The 17030-nt window shown below is 43.1% G+C and overlaps 1 protein-coding gene across 2 annotated transcripts in view; it reads left to right on the plus strand.

The window, feature by feature from the left end:
- WDR44 (WD repeat domain 44) overlaps positions 1-17030 on the plus strand; it is an 86044-nt gene that overhangs the window by 57895 nt on the left and 11119 nt on the right. For both annotated transcript variants that reach the window (XM_020963417.2, XM_020963418.2), the window contains 7 exons: positions 1951-2089; positions 3253-3317; positions 5798-5911; positions 10296-10418; positions 14659-14850; positions 14959-15060; positions 15455-15570. In XM_020963417.2, the coding sequence (XP_020819076.1) occupies positions 1951-2089; positions 3253-3317; positions 5798-5911; positions 10296-10418; positions 14659-14850; positions 14959-15060; positions 15455-15570 (851 nt within the window). The remainder of the gene's footprint in view (positions 1-1950; positions 2090-3252; positions 3318-5797; positions 5912-10295; positions 10419-14658; positions 14851-14958; positions 15061-15454; positions 15571-17030) is intronic.

Consider the following 17030-nt stretch of genomic DNA (forward strand, 5'->3'; position numbering starts at 1 on the left):
TCATCTCACCTCTGCTCAGAGTCCTCTAGTAAGGGAGAGCCCGTCTCCCAAGGCAGCCGAGTTGACTTCAGGGCAGTTCTAATTGGTAAGAAGCAACTCCTGATATCCAGGTTATGTTGGCCTCTTCAGAGCTTCTGCCTGTTGCACCTGGTCCTGGCCTTCTGGGGCCAGATGTAACAAGTGTGATCCTACTTCCATCAGATACATGAAGAGAGCTGTCATGTTCCCTTGGAGTTTTCTCTACTTCAGGCTAAGTGTGTTCAGTTCCTTCACCTGATTCTTATGTAGCACAGACTCCAGGCCCATCCCCATCCAGGTTGCCCTCCCCCAGCTAAGCACTGTCCAGCGTGAACTGGTGCCCCTGTAACTGAACCCAGTGCTTCAGATGTGGTCTGAGCAGGGCTGAGGCCAGAGGACAATCACCTTCTTCATCCCAGGAGATCTGCCACTCATAGTGTAGCCCAAGATCACTCGCGACCTTAGCCTCTATGGGCTGCTCCATCCCACCACCAGCTCCTCATGAGCTGTTGTTGTCCTCTGAAAACTCCAGCTCTTTTTCAGACAAACTGCTATCTAGCCAGGCCTTGCCCAGTCTTTGGAACTCAGTTGCCATGCTTTAGACGCCTCTTAGTGCCCTCACTTGGCAAGATCTTTATCAAGATATCAAGTGACTTTTTTTTTTCCAAGTAATTTCTTAAGATTAATTCATTTCAGTGAAAAAGAGGTGGATTAAAAAAAAAACTTGCCTTCTTCCATAGGAACATGGATTTCTTGAACCGGGCTCAAGAAGAGAGGGGTTTATTAGTTGTGACACTGAATTGCTGAAACTTTCTTCCTGTACAATTAAATCTTTGAATAAATTTCTGTATTAAGTAAACAAAGTATTGAGCAAACTACGGGTTTGAGTCATTTTAAGAAAACATTGTTTACTGCAACTAGGATCTATTTCCTGACACAAGGGCAGTGCAGAGCTTTTCAGTACCGATGGCCATTTCAGGATCCTGAAGCACCTTCTCAGTGTCTAGGGGCACAACTGCCATCAAAACCAGCTCCTTTCAGCCGTTAACCCAGAATTCAACTGTGATAAAGACTTTACAGAAGGTCGCTGTATAGCAGCACTTATATGATATGGGCAGAAGTATCTTGAGGCTGGTCCTCTGTCATATCCAACAGCATCTCATGCTGCACAACAGACATAGAGGCTGCTTGGCTATCTAACTGGCGGTCAGTGCTTCCCCATAAAGCTAGCAATAATGCTTTGGACAATGTTTTCTGCAGTTTGGCCACTCTTGCCAAGAGACTTTGCCTGCATAAGAAACTATGAAGAGGCTTTGGTTATAGTGCTCTTTGCCATAACATTATTTACCCTGAACCTAATTGAAGATTGTCCATTTGAAGGATGTGAGCTCATTTGCCTCATGCCTATTCCTAGGGATAGTAGGCTACATGGTATTAAACCCTGCTTCTGGAGAAGGGACTAGAACAGTCCCCATCCTGCCCACTTATCCATAATCAGCCCCAGAGTGTAGGGGTGCTGCTCCTCAAGTGGGAAATCTAGTTCTCTGACCCCCCTCCTCGGGAGTGCTAGGACCACCCCCACCCATTCCCTTTGGGACTAGGATCATTAATCATTTGTGTTTTCAAACCACTTAGGAAGCTCAGTTGGGCTTGTGGTACCTTGGCCACAAGGCCTTGGGTCTTCTAATCTTAGGTTGCGCTAGGTGCCAGCTGATGTAACCTAGACTGTCTCTACCTACCCTTCTGTCACTGCCACATGTCCTTGAATTGCCACACCAATGGGCAAACTTTCCACCTTTCATGGTAGTAATGGTATACTTTACTTTAGCACACATCCCAAAGGACATAGTTTCTAACTTTATATTTGATCAAAATATGGTGGCTATGTCAAATTTTTCCCTGTTAAATTTGTATCTTCCTTTGTTTTGCTAGGGAGCAGTCTGGACCATGAAGTTTTCTCACTGTGGACGATTACTTGCTTCAGCTGGACAAGACAATGTTGTGAGGATATGGACATTAAAAAATGCTTTTGATTATTTCAACAACATGCGAATGAAATACAATACAGAAGGTATCTTGACACTTTGTGCTGGTGTTTTCTTTAAACAGGGGCCTTGTTTTGCCTGGATTTCTCAGTGCAATAATGTACTACCTTGTCTTTCCCCCAAAGCCCACTGTAGCAGCTGCTCTTTGCCAGAGTAGCCTCTGCCCTAGACATTAGCTTGAAGGAAACGGACACAAGCCCCTGGGAACCCAACAGAATAGCGTTCAGTCACAGACTAAAAAGGGCTTGCCCAGATTTTGTGTCCAAAGTGATGAGGCTTTCTTTGGCAACTTTCTGCTCTTGGATTAAAATGGGAGAGCCAGGGGCCAAACACCTGAGGGTGCAAAAGAGGAGGAGGCAGGAGGGCAAGGCCCAGTGACAGTGGAGAAGACAGCAGGCCGCCCTGGAGAAAACAGCAGACTTGGCGACTCTCCGAGTCCAACAGTTTAGCTACTGAAACCCTAAAGTAAGCACAATCTAGTGTAATAGCTGATGTTTGTAATAATCACCTGCGTTGCCAAGAAATGGTCAGATTAGATTGAGAGTGCAGTAAGTCCTTGCTGTTCCTTGCCCTTATCAGCCATTTCATATCTTGTGGTCCTACCTCGTGAAGGAGAATTCACCTTTAGTGACCCCAACAAAGCCATACCTAGGCCCCAGGTTCATATATCCCCAGTCACTGGATGGGTCATTCGGCCCTGCTGTTTCTAGACTCATTGAGTGGTAGATGTGGAAGGGACTTTAGAGGTGGCCTAGTCTAATACCTTCCTTTTGTAGAGGAGTGACATTGGGGCCTGGACAGGGTTAGTAACGTACTGTTCAAGGTCACACAGCTAGTTAGCAGTAGACCTAGGAATAGAATCCCAGTCTCTTAGTGCCCAGCCCCAGTCTAAATTTTTTTTTTTAGTATACCAGTATTTATCCCTCAGGATTGTATACACAGTGAATAATGAGAATTTACTAGCCTTCATTTACTGTGGCAGGGAATAAGGTTTGGGTTGTCATTCGAAGTGGCTAGGACAAAATTTGATATGTAAAAGGTTAAATCAGTTGTAAGGAAGATTCCCTCATTCATTTGGAAAATCTATCCCATTCACTGACAATGCTGGGTAAATGAGGGGTGACTATACTGGGTTTACAGTGGCGCCCACGTGTGTGTCTTTTTCAACATTTTTCTTTGTTCTTTTTAGGACGGGTATCCCCTTCACCTTCTCAAGAAAGTCTGAATTCATCAAAATCTGATACTGATGCAGGAGTAAGTTGTCTCTCTCATTGTCCCTCTTGGCTGGTTTTTGGTTCTGGGGCCTTCTCTCGGTGCTGGTGGCCCCTGCCTGCTTGCCTTGGTTATGTTGCTTTTTTGTCACTGACCTGAGTTATATCCATTTGTGAGGTCCTGGCTCTAGCCCCTTCCTGCTGTGGAAGCCTCCCTGAGAACCTGTCATCTGTGCCCCACTGCTCTAAGCTTTAATCATGTGTAGTCGATTCTGAGGTCTGACTGATCTCTGCATCTGATGCTGTCAAATAACTGCCCAGCTGTCCCTTTTTTTTAAGCTACCTTTATCTGTTCTTTCATTGCTTAACGGAGTGACAACATTTTTTCACACAACTAACTTGTGTACTCTGCCATTTCTGGTGATGATGATGGGTCACTTTAAGTCTATGATTAACCCAAAAATGTCAGTCTACTTTATGGTATAGACTCCAAGAACCCGGCCACAAAAAACAGTACCTTCCTATGATAGCTCATGTCCTCTGCTCATTTCATGAGTGCTCATCTTTTCTCCTTATCTGGACCTTGAGCTTCGTGAGAACAAAGATGATGACTGTAAATGTTTGGGGTCCACAAGCTGGTTGGACATGGCCAGGTGGCTGCTGTTGCAGCGATGGCATGTGACCATTCTTCTGATGATGTTTTCTGGCCATGATAGTAATACCTCTTGTTTTCTTTAGTGCTTTTAAAGGACCACTGTCCATCTGGTATAAACCTTTCGATTCCCAGTAAGGTAGAGCAGGTTATTACTGTCCCCATAGCAGAGATGGGAAAACTGGGGCTTAAGTCAGGGGACTTTACCAAGTCCACTCATCTGGTTAGACCTAGAACTTAGGTATCCTTATTTTTCTCAGCCCATTCCTCCACTAAACCATGCTATCCCCTGCTATAAAATGCAGAAAGGATTTTAGTTCATTTCAACTAACATTTATTAAGGTCTTACTATGAGCAAAACAAAAGTTTATATAAGCCCTAGTTCCTTCATTTATGGAACCTATCAACAGGGAGTGGGCTAGGACATTCCATGAGAAGTACTTTCAAGTGCTACCCGAAGGCTGCAAAGAGGAGGCAGGGAGGCCTCCGCAAGCACAGGGAGCAGGGAGAGCCAAGGCGTGCAGGCCACTTTGTGGAGGGCCTGGCATGCTAGGCAGTAGGGAGCCAGTGAACATTTTTGAGCAGAGGTATGGCACAGCTAAACCTCCATACACGAAGTCAGTCATTCTGGTAGAGTTTTGACAGCTGGATTGGAAGGAGGAGAGAGTGGCATCGGGAAGATCCTGCTTCCGGAGCTTGTCTAGACCACCAGGTTGTGGGGGGTGGAGAGTCTGAATTAGGCTTAGACTGACAGGAGCAGAGAGCAGGGCCTGAATCTGACAGATGAGATAAAATTGACAGTCTTTGATAACCAGTGATGGGAGGGAAGAGGCCAGCCTAATTTGAAGGTTTCTAACAAGGGGGTGTGAGTGAGGGGTGGTACCCTAGGCAGTCAGCAGTCAGAAGGCATTGCCCATTTAAGGGAATAGAAGAGGAAGCTGGCATTTGGATAGGTGACGTTAGGTGCCAGCAGAACCTTCCAGTGAAGCACTCTCCTATGGGCATTTAGGAGAGAGACATGCTAATAATAGTTGGATCCTTGAGCTCAAGTTAAAAGGCATGTTGTTATGATATAGAATAGAAGTTCTTAACATGGGGTCCATGAACGTAGCTCTAATATTTTGGTAACTGTATTTCAGTATAATTGGTTTCCTTTGTATTCCTATGTATTTTATCTTTTGCATTTAACAACATGATTCTGAGCAGGAAGAGGTCCATAGGTGTCACTAGACTGACAGAGTGGGGAGGGGTGTGGTCCATGGCTCCAAAAAAGGTTAAGAACCCTTGATACGGAATATTATAAATGGTAGAATGTACCTGCCATAAATGTACTATGCATATTTTTGAAATTTGAAAGTGTCTTCATGATTCTTGACATTCAGATTAGTATATGTTAGTACATGTGTGTATACATATATGTGTATATATACATAGATACACACATGCATACATGTACACACCAACATGGTATATATTTGGAGCACATTTGCAGTTTATGTGAACAATTGAATACTTTTCTTTCATGAATCTCTGTTTGATGGGCTCAACCAGCATGGGTAAGATGTTGCTTTTAATTTAGGGGATGCAGATTAGCTAACTGAAAGCCAACCCTTGGCTAGACTTTGGGGCAGAGGGGGAATGTGATCTCTGGGGAATAAGCCAGCTGGCAGGTAGGGCCACAGAATAGGAGGAAGTAACCAGAAAGGAGGTGAGCTTGCCCCCAGTGTCCCAACAAAAGGAGGTAGGGGAAGGCAGTGGGCAGCAGGGGAGGAGACTGACATCTCATAGAGTTACATGGGTGAGGGCTGTCCATTTGATGTAAGAAGTTGTAAAATTTCCCTCTTGGTTTATGTGCTTGTTTGCCTAAATAGGTATACAGCGGTGCTGATGAGGACCCAGATGATAAGAATGCACCATTTCGGCAGAGGCCCTTTTGCAAATACAAAGGACACACGGCAGATCTTCTTGATCTTTCCTGGTCTAAAGTAAGAAAAGCTTATTTCAACTACACAGCCTTGCTCCTGTCATTTGGATTTTAAGACAACTAAACAAATGTTCTTCATTACTATGATTATTTAAAAAGATGACATCTATGTTCATGTGCTTATTGGTTTGTGGATGTTTATATGTTTAGTATTTGTGGTTATACTACAAAGAAAATACAGTCAAAAGCTTAAGACTCCTAAGTTACTTTTGTCTCACAAATAGGCTTTTAGTTCTGCCTAAATATTCCTGTCCCTTTAGCCTTTTTAAATTTAAAAAAATAACTGTAGTCTTCATCAAAACGGATCTGGATCCCACCATGCAAAGTCCAAGATAAATAGCAAATCACAGCTCTTCTTGGGGCTGATGTGCAAAGTGTCTGGCTAGGCTTGAGGCGAATTCCATGCTTCAAAAGTTGGTGGAAGCTGATTGTTATCCAAATGGAGCAGCTGGCTGCTGAGGTGGAAATGGTGGGAGGTGGCGAAGAGAATTTGGAGTGGAGAAAGAACAGAGAGGAGAGCCTGCTGTGCCCTCTGGATTTGGGGAGAGGATAGGTAGGATCCTTAACATGGCAAGTCAACCTGGGAAGGGTGGGGAACTGTCAAGAATCAAATTTTGAAAACACGGAGAGAAGCAATTCCATTGAGTAGGAGCAGGAGGTGAGTCTAAGGAGATAAATACAAATGTGCAGAGTACTCATTGACCAACTTAAAGTGTGAGAGTAGAAGATGAATACAGAAGGTTGGCCCAGTCCTGTAAGAGTGGTGCCAGAAGTGCTAAAGCTGAGGGTGAATTGAGGCTGGTAAGGCAAGCTAAGGACAAGAAAAAAGGCCTTAGTGTGGGAAAAGGAAGCAGGGCTGCTCAACTCTAATTTTGTTTCTGTTGTCTCTCCCAAGGAGAATGATCTTTACACTGGAAAAGCTAGAACAAAAGAGCTAATTAGAGAGTCAATGCACCCAAGAAAGCAGGACAGTAGGAAGGAAATGCTTAGCTGGCAAAGAGAGGTTTGAGGCCCCAAGCCCAGAAGAGCAGTATACTTGAGTTCTGAAAGAAATAGATGTGATTGCCAAGCCACCATCAGTAATATTGGAAAGGTTGTGGCAAACTGGAGAAGGGCAAATATCCTGATTTTCCAAAAAAAAAAAAAACCAGAAGAGCATCAACTCTGTGAACTTTAGGCCAGTAAGCATGACTTAGATTCCTAACAGAACTCTGGAACAGAAATGTAGAATTATGAAAGGAGTGGTTAGTGCACATCTAGGAAATGGAGCAGTGATCCCACAGAGAGCCACCCCCATGGCCTTCTTGCCAACCAGACAGGCGATGCCAGCCTTGCCTGGTTTCCTTTTCTCGTGGGCTCACTATCCTGGGTTGTCAGGGCTCGAGATTGTGGCAGAGCATTCGATAATGTGTCTCGTGTTGTTCACATGAACAAGCCGGAGAAAGATGGACTAGATGTCTGTAACTTGGTAAATGGCCCTGCCCTAATTGACATTTTTTTCACTGACTTGGGTAAAGATGTTGGCATGCTTCCCTATCAGCGGTATAGATGGTACAAAGCTGGACATCATAGCAAGCAGACTGGGTGCCAGTATCCCCAAAGATCTTATATTAGCGTGAACACTGGGCTGAATCTAATTAGATGAAATTCTATTTTAGTTTGCATTCAAAAAATTGGCTTTACAGGTGCGAGCTAGGGGGCCGTGGCTAAATGCTGTGGTTCATCTGAAAAAGTCTTGGGTGGTTTTCTTGGCCTTGCTAATTCATTGATAGCTCAAGCAGTGACTCTGATCTTAAGCAACATTAAGAAAAGCACATAGGGTGGCGGGTGAGGAGGCAGGGCTGGTGCGCAGTGCTGCTTGTCCAACTTTGGCACACTTCACACGGAGCGTTTTGTTTGGTGTTGGATTCAACGTTTTAGGAATGACATGAATGAGCTCCAGACACCATCCAGAGGAGGGCAAACACAATAGTGAAGAGCCGTGAGATGGATGAATGAGAATCGATAGATGAAAAGGCATTGATGAAGCTCTTACTTACTGCCATGGCACTGTGCTGAGCACAGGAGGTACAAATGCAAGACTGAGACGATCCTTAGCCTTCTGCTGGGGGAAGATCACACCACTTAAAATACGGTGTGTTGATCCTAAGGCCTATTGAGCAACATACTCTTTCCAGAAGCAGTGGCACTGTTGATGTGGTTACGGTGCCCAGAGCAAAAGGTGGAGAGCACGTGGAGAGGAGAGGTGACAAGAGGGTCTGAGGGCGGAGCGTTGATGGCAGAGCAGCCGGGACACATTTACCTTCACTCACCAGTCAGGAAAGGTCGGTCCCAGAGCAGTTGTGCCATGAATTCATGGATTCGTTCCCCTAAGGACTGGAGGCATGGTTTCTGGTGTCTAGATTCTCATGGTCCAGGTGCTAGCAGGGCAGATAGCAAGATAGCCAAGGGAACAGCTGGATGACCTGATACCATGTGAAGGCTGGTTGAAGTTGCTTAAGAGCAGCTGTGGAGGACCATCTGAACTGTCTCCCGATGTTTGAAGGCTGTCCTGTGAAGGGTCACTCTGCTTGGCCCCCAAGCCCAGACTGTAGAGCAGCAGCTGGAGATTACCAAGAGGCCTGTCCACAGGCCTGCTAGCAGGACGCAGGGAGAGGGTTTCCCCGTCACTGGAGGTCTTCAAGCAAAGGCTGGCGGGGCCTTCACCTCTACTGGCTTGGCTGTAGTCGAGAGGATTCCTATTTGGGTACAGATCCAGGTTGGACTTAGGAAGGAAGGCAGCAAGGGCCCTGCAGCCACCTTGGGGTTGCCCTGGTTCTCAGAATCTCACATCCCAGTGCACACATTAGTGGGTGAAATGAGAACTGTTCCTATGATTTTGGAATTTCCGGGGTCATTTTGACCACTGAAATTACGTGGCTTAATGCATGAAGAATGTTTTTGGCATTTGTTCATGTTTTTTATTACCTGTCTTGCCTTTGCTTTCCTTCAAGTTGCAAAGTCTGTTAAGAAATTGAAGAGTTAAAACAGACAAGCTTTCAGTTGAGAAGTTTCAGCTGAGTTAGCAAATCCTGTCATAGATAGTGAAAGTGCCTGGCTCTTTTCTAGCTCAGTGTCCACGTGTATTAGTTTGTGACTAAGACCTCATGCTGGTGGATCTTGTGGCAAGCGGGGCATTATGGCCCCAGCCAATCTCTCCCCATGACTCCTGGGCTCATTTCTGCTTGGGTATCCCATCCATCTGTCCTCAGTGTCCCATCGGTAACAACTCCCTCCCCTGCTTCCAGAATCACAAACGATTTGGAACTCACGTCGGACATAGGTGCTGCCTTTCAATCTCACCATGGGTTTTTGTCAGGAAGTTTCCAAGAGTGTCACTAAATGGAAAGGGTTGAAAACCCAGCAGTGATATTGCTTAGGGTATATGATTTTTCAGGTTGCTTATTCCGTATGCATTTTTAAATGTCTCTTTATCCGTCAACCAGCCTGTCAACATTATGCTAGGCGTTTCTGAAAATGTTTGCTAAAATAGAAAATTTAGGTTTGGAATTCAATGATAGATTCAAGCAAGATCCTAACATGATCCTTGTTGCTCCTCATCAGAAAGCATTCGTTATGTTTATAATGATCTGTATTAATTACTTTGGAATGGCAGCATGGCATATTGGATGGTGGCTGGTCCTGGAATCAGAAGACCTGGCCTCCAGTCCAACTTGCAAACCTTACTGGCTGTGTGACCCTGGACAAGTCACTTAACCAACCTGTCGCTAGTGCCCCTGGCAACTCCGTAAGGCAAGCAGCTGCTGAGGAGGTCCTGCCCTGCATTGGTGGTACAAGTTTTCTCACTGGCATTTTTCTGCATCATGATGGTTGGTCTAGGAGACAGTTTTGGTTTTTTTTTTTGGATGAGGCAATCAGGGTTAAGTAACTTGCCCAGGGTCACAAAACTAGTAAGTGTCAAGTGTCTGAGGCCAGATTTGACCCCAGGTCCTCCTGACTCCAAGGCTGGAGCTCCATCCATTGCACCACCTAGCTACCCCCAGAGAGTCTTTTAGTGACCACTCAGTTGATGGGCCAAATTACAGGAAAAGTTCATAATCTGATTTTTTTTTTCTTTTAAAGGCACTATTTAGTCTAAGAAAATAGGTGTAAGGGAGCTAGAAAAGTTGTTTCCGTGCTTGGGCAGGCACTCACATGCTCTGTCCTAGTAACCCCTGGAATATGCAACAGAAGAACCCTGCACTTATCTCCCTTTCTGGTTATGTCCGTAATCCTTCTGCTGATAGTACCTTAGAAAGAAGCATGTGTGTAAATATGCAGATACCTTGTATTATGTGCATGGTTTCTCATCAGAGCACTGAAACAGTTACTGGGTTCTCTCCTAGAACTACTTCTTGCTTTCTTCTTCCATGGATAAAACCGTCAGGTTATGGCACATTTCCAGAAGAGAATGCCTCTGCTGTTTTCAACATATAGACTTTGTCACCGCTATCGCGTTCCATCCAAGAGTAAGTGTGGGTTGACATTATTCTCTCCTGTGGGAATCAAGGGCTGGGATTGTTGAAGTCACTGGCACATGGGAAAAAAACCAAGGACTTAAGTGAAAAGCAGCTTTACTCTGCATGGGGCAGGTATGGGCGAGTACCTTCTTGCTCTTAGGATGGAAGTATAAAGCCTTTTCTGCTTTATCTGCTTTTTGAGAACAGCTAACCTAAAAGTAGTCAATAAATATAATGCAACAAAATACTTTATCTCTCTGTTATGACAAAGTTACAGGAGAAAGGTGGGACAGAGTTGGATGGTGTGGAGGAGGAAGGGGAGAGAGAAAGGCAGGGCTGCCCCACAGAAAACATCAGCATTTCTAGATATTATCAACCAAAACCCAGCAGGAAGATCTAGAAAGAGAAATTCCATTTAAAATAACTATAAACAATATAAAATACTTGGGAGTCTACCTGCCGAGGCAAACCCAGGTACTGTGTGAACACAATTACAAAACACTCTCCACACAAATAAAGACAGATCTAAACAATTAGAGAAATATTAATTGATCATGGATAGGCTGAGCCAATATGATAAAAATGACAATCCTGCCAAAGTTTATTTATTCTAGTGCCATTCCAATCAAACTACTGAAGAATCATTTTATAGAACTAGAAAAAATAACAAAAATCATCTGTAAAAAAAAAAATTCAAGAATATCAAGGGAATTGATGAAAAAAAAAATGTGAAGGAAGGCAGCTTAGCAGTACCAGATCTTCAAACTATATTACAAAGCAGTAATCGTGAAAATAATCTGGTACTGGCTAAGAAATAGAGTGGTGGATCAGTGGAATAGATTAGGTTCACACAATACACAGTAATAAATGACCATAGTAATTTAGTGTTTGATAAACCCAAAGATACAAGCTTTTGGAGTAAAAACTCACCATTTGATAAAAATTGCTGGGAAAACTGGAAAGTAGTTTAGAAGGAATAAGGCATAGACCAATATCTCATACTATATACTAAGATAAGGTCAAAATGAATAAATGATTTAGACATAAAGGGTGATACCATAAGCAAATTAGGAGAGCATGGAAAAATGTACTTGTCGTATCTATGGATAAGGGAAGAATTTATGACCAAACAAGAGATGAGAGGATCACAGGAAGTAAAACAATTTTGATTGCATGAAATAAAAAAGTTTTGCACAAACAAAACTAATGTAGCCAAAATTAGAAGGAAAACAGGAAACTGGATAAAAATTTTTACAGCAAGTTTCTCTGATAAAGGCCTGATTTCTTAAATATATAGGGAACTGAGCCAAATTTATTTTTTAAAAAATGAGCCATTCCCCATTTGATAAATGGTCGAAAGACATGAACAGGAAGTTTTCAGAAGAAGAAAACAAAGCTGTCAATAGTCACGTGGAAAAAATGCTCTAAATCACTACCAGTTAGAGAAATGCAAATTGAAACAACTCTGAGGTACCACCTCACACCTATCAGATGGACTAACATGACAGAAAGGAAAATAATAAATGTTGGAGGGGATGTGGAAAAATTTGGACATTAATGTACTGTTGGTGGAGTTGTGAACTGATCCAGTCATTCTTGGAGAACTGTTTGGAACTATGTTCAAAGGGCTGTAACAGTCTACATACCCTTTGATCCAGCAGTACCACTACTAGGTCTGTATCCCAAAGACATCAAAGAAGAGGGAAAAGGACCTATTTGTACAAAAATATTTAGAGCAGCTCTTTTTGTGGTAGCAAAGAATTAGAAATTGAGGGGATGCCCATCCATTGGGGAATGGCTGAACAAGTTGTGGTATATGATTGTGATGGAATACTATAAGAAATGATGAGCAGATTGGTTTCAGAAAACCTTGGAAAGACTTGTATGAACTGATGCAGAGTGAAATGAGCAGAACCAGGAGAACATTGTGTACAGTAACAGCAATATTGTGAGGATGATGATCTGTGAAACACTTGATATCAGAAAGACATCATCTGATGAAGACAGTGATCCAAGATAATTCCAAAGAACCATGTTGAAAAAATGCTGTCACCCTCCAGAGACAGAAGTGATGAACTCTTGAGTGTAGCCTGAAGCATACTTTTTTTTAACTTTATTGTTTGTGTATGTTTTCTTTTGCAACATAGGTAATATGGAAAACAGCTTTGCATGACTTCATCTGTATAACTGATGTCATATTTCTTGCTTTCTCAATAGGTGGGGGAAAGGTGAGCAGGAGGGAGAGAATTTGGAACTCAGGTTTTTTTAAAAAATGTTAGAAAAAATTTACATGTAATTGGGAAATATTTAACAAAATAAAATAAAAATATATGAGAGGGCAAGGCCACAGGGAGGCTAGAGGAAAACTAGAGTAGAGAGCTAAAGAAGGCAGAATTGGAGCAGATAAATGGGGACAGAAACAAGTGAGGAAAAGAAGCTAAGACCAGAATTTCTTGAATGTATATTCATTCCTACTTGAGAGTTTAGAAATACAGGTCTTTTTAACATCCTTTGCCTTTTTCATTTCAACGATAGAAACCCCAAACTATCTGTGATGTAAAGTGGGGAGAGTTGAAACCCATTTCTCAAAGGAAAAAGATGTATTTTCATGGCATTGTAGCACTCTCTTGGGGCCCGTTAAGATGGAGCTGTGAGCTGCTTAGAGCCGTCCTGAGGTTTCCCAAGCTTTGCCTCTTCATACTCGCCCCATGATAACAGTTGAAAGAAAGCCAACAACTAGAACTGGTTCCCAGGCCTGCACTGCCCCTCCCCACCCAAAGCTTAGTGATCTGAGAACTCTGTTCTTCAACTTTGTTGTGATTTTGGCGCAGCCTTGAACTTTTACGTACTTTATACGTGCTTTTGTTTCCAGCTCTTCTCTCTCTTCCCATCCATCTCATTTTTGAGAGGGAAATAAGATTTAAGGTTTGGTTTTTTGTTTTGTTTTGTTTTTCATCTTAAATTTCCTCTCTGGCAAGGCTGCACAGACATCAATTGTTCCAAAGGACAATAGAGTGGTTAAGTGAGAAAAAATAAAACAAAACCAAAAAATTGGATTTGTAGTCAGAAGACTTGGGTTCAGATTCTGGCTCTTGTATGACCTTGGATAAATCCCTTCCCCTCTCTGGGCTTCAGTTACCTCATCTGTAGGAGTTCAACTAGCCGACATCAGTGGTTCCTTCCGGCTCTAGTTCTGTTCTCTGAACTTTGGAAGGCTTGCTAAGAGCTGTTGAATAATGGACTGTGTTTATTAAGATGATTTTTATAGAAATGAAATCACTTTTATTTGTACTTGTTTAGAATTGACTGTCGAGCCTTTAAAAGTTCCCAGATGGAGGGGGATTATGTTACGGCCATGGATGCCCATTAGTAGGAGCAGGCAGAATCTGGATCCTACTAGTGGCTGGCTGATGGGGCTCATCACAAACAGCTCATTATTTTTGCCAAACTTATATTTATCTAATTTTTTAGAACTTCAAACCAGTTTTTGTTCTGAAAATTTGGGTTAAGTGGGGCTGGGTTAGGTTGTAGTTGACATTTTCTTAAATTACAGTGTCAGTTAAAGTGAACCAGGTATCTCCAAGAGTTGTCAGAGCTAGGTAAGAGAATTCACAAGAATCTATTTTTTAAGATAGAGAATTTCAAGACCGATATAGGCAAGCTTTACTGTAAACTCTTCCCTGCGTAGACTAGACCTTGGTCTATAGCCTAAAGAACATTAGAATTGAAATCCAAAGACCTTGGGTGATGTCACTCTAGTCTCTGGGCCTCACTTTCTTTACCTGTAAATTGACAGAGTTAGGCTTGGTCCGTCATGTCCCTTCCAGCTTTGAATCTGTGATCTGACAGTTGATAAAAATGAACTTCCCTCTTGGAGATTAGTTCCATGAATGAGTAAGTCTTCAGCAAAGCTTATGTACAGCAAGAGCTCCAGTTCCCATTTAGTTAGTCTCATTCTTAAGCTTTCTTTTTTCTTCTACCAAAGATTATCATAGATTCAGAGCTAGAAGGGATCTAAAAGGTCATTAAATCCAACCTTCCCCATTTTATTATAATTTTTTTAGCAACTATCACCTATTTTCTCTATCTCATAATGAGTCCTCTGGGGTAAACAGTCAGCTAGTTGAAGCATCAGAAAGCAGGATTCAAACTCAGATGTGCTTTTCCTGACTCTCCCCATTGCCCTGCACTGCTTTACACCCAATTAGAATGTTTGCTGAAGTAAGAGGTCAGTTCTCTTCTTCCTTAGGACGACCGGTATTTTCTGAGTGGGTCCTTGGATGGAAAACTCCGACTCTGGAACATTCCTGACAAAAAAGTGGCATTGTGGAATGAGGTGGATGGCCAAACCAAGCTGATCACGGCCGCCAATTTCTGTCAGAATGGCAAATATGCCGTCATTGGCACCTATGATGGACGATGCATCTTCTATGACACTGAGGTCAGTGGCATCAGGAGGCGACCATTTCATTGTGGGAAGTTAGAAAATGCTGGCTTTTACTTTAAAAGGTTATCACAATTAACAGGGACACTTAAAATCTCCTTTTAGCATTTGAAATATCATACGCAAATACATGTACGATCTACCAGAGGGCGCAACAGAGTTGGAAGAAAAATTACTGGCATTGAACCTTTGCCTGGAGAAAATAAGGTGCTGTATACTTGTGTCCCAAATGTGTGCCCACAGTCAGGGCCATCCAGTAGTAAGTCCAGGGCTTTATGGGAGAGTCTCTTCCCTTTCTTCTGTTGAAGAATAGGATGCATGTGTTCAGTGGGGCTTCTATCCTTTGCCTATCCCAAGAATAAAAGTGGGGACTTGGGCTATTTACTTGTCATCCCTCATTCTTGCCGTGTAAATTCAATGCCACCAATTGCCTTACTTGTCTTTCTAGAAACACCTATGAAGACCCTGGAAATAGCCCTCTATCCTTGTCCTCCACATGCTTACATTCTCCTGGATTTACTCCATGGGAGCAAATCCCAAAATTAAGTCCCCTCAAAAAAGTTAATCCTTTAATCTAACTTTTCATTTGATGTGCTTTTAGATTCTGGTGACCTCCAACGACTCCCGAATTAGACTATATGACCTTAGAGATTTGTCATTGTCTATGAAATACAAAGGTTATGTCAACAGCAGCAGCCAGATCAAAGCAAGTTTCAGGTAAACTGGTGATGGCCAATGCCCAGAAGGGGTCAGAAGCATTCCCCCCCTTTCTTAGAAATCAGGTATTTTTGATGTTTCCAGACACTTTCACATCATTGATCTCATTTTATCCTCCCCAAATCCAGTGGTAGGTAGGCAATGAAGTATCCCCATTTTGCAGAGAGAGCAAACTGAGGTCCAGAGAAGGCTGCCCTTGCCCCAGATTACACTGATTGTTCCTGACAGGGTTGAGGATACAATCCAAGTTAGCTCCTGCAAGCTCCGGCTCTGCATTTTCCACTTGTGTATGCAAGGAATGGACCCAAGGCCTGTTGGTGAGAAATGAGCTCTAGTCTTGGAAGCAGGTGCCCCCCAGGTATGTACCTTTTAGTTCTGCCCAGCTTCTCTGGGCAGCCTCTGGCAAGTAACTGAACCTGTGGGCACCAGCCGGCCCCTACTTCTGCTGCAGATTGGATGAGCTCAGATAGTCGGAGATTTTGCAGAGGGGACTTCCTCTCAATGGAGGCCTTGCATGCTTTTCATCCTAAAACACTTCAGCTGGATGACTTACTATGGAAAAAGCCTCAGTTTCCTCATCCATAAAACGGAGATAAATAAGCCTTCAGAAAACCTGCTTCACAGGGTAATGTTTATTGAATCTTTTACAAACTTTGAAGCACTGTATAAATGATGTCACTTAATCTGAAAAACCGAAGTCTGAAAGTGACATCAGGTCTTATGAACAACATAAATCCAAATACATTGTGTATGTTGGACTTCCCTCTTCAGGTAAGGTAGGGTAGGTGAGGTGAGGGGCAGGGCGGTGCAGTGACTAGTGCCCTGGACTTGCAGTCAGGAGGACCTGGCTTCAAATTGGCCTTAGATACTTACTAGCTAGGTGACCCTGGGCAAGTCACGATAATTATCCTGTATATGTCTCAGTTTCCTCATCTGCAAAATGAGGGAGGTGGGTTGGACTCAGTGGCCTATAAGCTGTCTTCTGGCTCGAAATCTGTAATCTTCAAATTAAACCATAAAGCATGAAGCTGAAGTACAAAGTAATAGATGGAGGGCCAGTCTTGGAGTCAGTAAGATTTGAGTTCAGGGCCTCTATACTAACTATGGTCCAATATACACATACTAGCTGAGTGACTGTGGATAAATCACTTAATCCCCCAGCATCCCCAATGACTCAGGAAGACTATAAATGAGAGAAGTTACCAATCCCCAGCCAGTGTAGGGAGCTTCCATACCAGGAGTTCTCTACTTAGATGAATCACAGGTCTGGGCCTGGTTATAGTAGAGGTGGTTTCTCTAAGAATAAAAGCACTACCTCATAGCCAGCCAAAGGAAAACTTTGGAATCATACTGGATGTCCCCAAAGCCAGACTTTGCAGAAGGAAGACTTTGGGGACAGCCTGTATTACTTCCTCTTGTAGTGCTGTCTTTAAAAAACCTGTTGCTAGATACTAACTGTA

This window comes from Phascolarctos cinereus, unplaced genomic scaffold (genome assembly GCF_003287225.1).
Source record: "Phascolarctos cinereus isolate Bilbo 61053 unplaced genomic scaffold, phaCin_HiC Scaffold_8;HRSCAF=390, whole genome shotgun sequence".
In the NCBI taxonomy this organism is placed as follows: domain Eukaryota; kingdom Metazoa; phylum Chordata; class Mammalia; order Diprotodontia; family Phascolarctidae; genus Phascolarctos; species Phascolarctos cinereus.